The sequence below is a fragment of the Pseudorasbora parva genome, chromosome 13 (genome assembly GCF_024679245.1).
Source record: "Pseudorasbora parva isolate DD20220531a chromosome 13, ASM2467924v1, whole genome shotgun sequence".
In the NCBI taxonomy this organism is placed as follows: Eukaryota; Metazoa; Chordata; class Actinopteri; order Cypriniformes; family Gobionidae; genus Pseudorasbora; species Pseudorasbora parva.
In genome coordinates this window covers 16395248-16398306 of record NC_090184.1, presented here as the reverse complement: position 1 = coordinate 16398306, position 3059 = coordinate 16395248, and the positions used below count along the sequence as shown (strand labels likewise).

Below are 3059 nucleotides of genomic sequence, written 5' to 3'. Positions count from 1 at the left end.
TCGCAGCAGGGAGTCAGATCTTGAGCTGACAGATGATCGCGGAAGATTTGGTTTCAAAGTGAAATGTAAAAGCGCCTAATAAAGGGAGTTTGTCATTGTGTTGTTTTTTTTATTAATAATAATAGGCTAATTTTAAACCGAAACTAAAATCTGCTTGGCCGCACAGAGGGCGCATTTACTGACGAGCTGTCAGCGCGCACTGGCGCGTTTTCAGTTCATATGGAAGCATAACTTTCATAGGAATTCATTGAAAGCACTCGCTTTGCATCCGCTCCCGTTATTAATGCCTGAGCGCGGCAGTGCGCATATGTTCCTTTCGGTTAGATAGAATTAGTGATTTAAAAGCCCCGTTATTACCGATGTGGTCACGTCACACCTTGATTAACCGGTGGGAAAATGTCCACACCGTCACATGTAGCCTACATTCGCGAGATAGCCTACATTTGAGAATGTTAAGAGCTACTTCTGTAGTTATTTTGGTGAAAGTAACTCAAAAGTAATACAGGAGTAATGTAGCCTCCATTACAATTCTGAGACAGTAGCCTATAATATTGTAATGTAAAGAATTACTTTTAAATAGCAGTAATAAGTAATCTATAATATATTACAGTTTGGAAGTAACTTGCACAACACTGGTAACGACGTCTTTAGTAGCCTACCTTTTATGACTTAATGTCTTATGAGAGGAAAATACATTGTCAATGGAGGCCTTTTTGAGCCATCGGATTTCAACAAAAATATCTTCATTGTGTTCCGAAAATGAACAAAGGTCGTACGGGAGTAGAACGACATGATGAGGGTAAGTAATTAATGACAGAATTTTAATTTTTGGGTGAACTATAACCCTTTAAAAGTTTCTTATTTACGTTTATGTATTTTGATGGTTGTTAACTCAACTAGACTCTTCCGCAGATTCCAAAGCGCTATATGACGTGGGTTGCTGCAGCAGGTAGCCTAGCTACATATAAACATTCAGCACTATACATCTCTGTTGGGTGTTTTGGCGATTGATGTAGTTGGCGAGTTTCTGCAGTTATTGAATATTCTTGAGTATTCATCTTCGGTGTTTGACTCCGGACTTTGACTATCGGCTTTGGATTGGCGACACATTTCGACTCTTGGTTTTTGACTCCCTTCTGTTTTTGACGCACGATTTTTGACGGTTTTGGGATTCCCGTTTTTGACACTTTTCTGGTTTTGACTCTCGGCTTCGGACACTGATTGGTTCACAGCGCGGCACTGAAAAAAAACAACGGACACTTTCACACTTTCATGAGCCTTTCATGAAAATGGGAGAGATCGGCATTTTATCAGTGTGTGTAAGTATGCAATATGATTTACAAATACTTACAGCCAGTAAAGAACTTTATAAATTTGTGTTTTGAAAATCCTAAACATTCCCATTATTATTTTTTGAGTTTGCATTGTTATATATTGAAATGGACAGATGACATGCTGTAAATTGGTGTTAGTGTAGCCTACATGGAGAAACGCTATATTCATTATAAAATGTATGTTTCCTGATACACTCTTTGTTACTGAAATGCATACTTGTTAGACAGCTTCATGTAACGTTAAACATATTATTTGTGCATTCTGTGCTGTAACGTTACAATATTTCCCAGTAGGCTAAACTGTCCTGAATTGTTTTATTTATTTATGAATTTTTGCCTTGTGCAGGTGGAAAGACAGAGAGCTGTGTTTGGTGTGCCCCTGATCGACCTGAGGAAGAGTGGACAGATGAGACAGGGTCTTCCTCTATTGCTCATGCGCATAGTGGAGTTTGTGGAGAAGCATGGTGAGTGCCGTGTGTTTCTCACTCTCAGTGTTGGTCGATGATCACATCTGTGCTGAGATAATGTGTGTTTGTGTTTAGGTCTCAGTGAGAGTGGGCTGTTCAGGGTTGGTGGAAAAGTGAAACGCTGCAATGAATTAAGGAAAAGTTTTGATCAAGGAGGATTTCCAGAGTTTGACAGTGGGGATATTCCTACTCCTGCCTCCTTATTGAAACTTTTCCTCAGGGAGTTGCCTGGTGGACTTATTCCAGAGCTACACATGACACAACTGCTGAAGGTGTTCAGGGGTAGGTGAAGCTGGGGCGTTGATGAGAGAACATTTTGGGTTCCTGCTGCACAACAAAATTGATTTATCAAATCGGACTAAATCTTCTTGAATTCTTTATCTTGCAGACTCAGAAGATGAAGAACTCAATCAGGCTGTGAGGACGATCCTGAACCGTCTTCCTGAGGAACATTTTAACGTCCTCTCCTACCTGCTGTTCTTCCTGGCCCATGTGGCTGCTGAGAGTCAGCTAAATCTTATGACATCCAAGAACTTGTCAATAGTTTTTGGACCCACCATCTTTCAGTAAGTGTTTGTATTTGTGTATTAATCTGATATATTCTGTACTTCAAAGCGCATTACAATGTAACTCAGGGGCTGAGGTGTCCTATATAGTAATGTGACGTGTGTTATCTGTGTGCAGTGTTCCTCTCTGCCCCACCATGGTTGAGGATCAGACTCTGTGTAACACTTTGACAGAGCACCTGCTCAACAACCTGAAACATTTGCTGCCAAACATTTACCCTCATGCATCCACCGGCAACACAGCAGTGAGTTTATACTGTGTTTTAAGTTTGTTTCAGATTATACTTGTATCTGTGTGTGACTGGGTTATGAATTTAATCAGAACATTGTTAAACTATTACTATTAGTCATTGCTAGTGTGTAAGAGTGTGTGAAAGATTTAAAATGCTTAGAAATGTGCTTGTGTGTTTGAGGAGGCAGGGGACTCGACGGATGAAGAGTGTGTCAAACAACCGCCACTCACAGAAATCCGGTACGTATGCTGAGAACACACACACTGGTCATAATGGATGCTGGTCATTATGGGTTTATCATAAATCATTATTACCATCCTTATGCTTGTTATGTGTATATATTTTCCAGATCGAAGCTACCTAAAATTGGAAAACTGCGGCGATTGAGAAAAAGATTAAGACGTTTTGTAAAAATAATGTGCTTCTGCACTGGCAGGTATGTGGCAGGATCTTTATAAA

General features: G+C 40.0%; 1 protein-coding gene across 1 annotated transcript; it reads left to right on the top strand.

The window, feature by feature from the left end:
- The first annotated feature begins 793 nt into the window (after positions 1 to 793).
- Positions 794 to 2852, top strand: LOC137039303 (protein FAM13A-like). The gene is made up of 6 exons (XM_067414655.1): positions 794 to 799; positions 1681 to 1798; positions 1877 to 2083; positions 2190 to 2367; positions 2486 to 2612; positions 2781 to 2852. The coding sequence occupies exons 1-6, from the start codon at positions 794 to 796 to the stop codon at positions 2850 to 2852; spliced, it is 708 nt and encodes a 235-aa protein (XP_067270756.1).
- The last annotated feature ends 207 nt before the right edge of the window (positions 2853 to 3059 follow it).

Excerpts from the sequence above, each read along its gene's own strand:
- LOC137039303 (XM_067414655.1), top strand. Across the intron at positions 2,084-2,189 it reads ACTGCTGAAGGTGTTCAGGG|ACTCAGAAGATGAAGAACTC; the intron begins GTAGGTGAAGCT and ends TTTATCTTGCAG. Across the intron at positions 2,613-2,780 it reads CATCCACCGGCAACACAGCA|GAGGCAGGGGACTCGACGGA; the intron begins GTGAGTTTATAC and ends TGTGTGTTTGAG.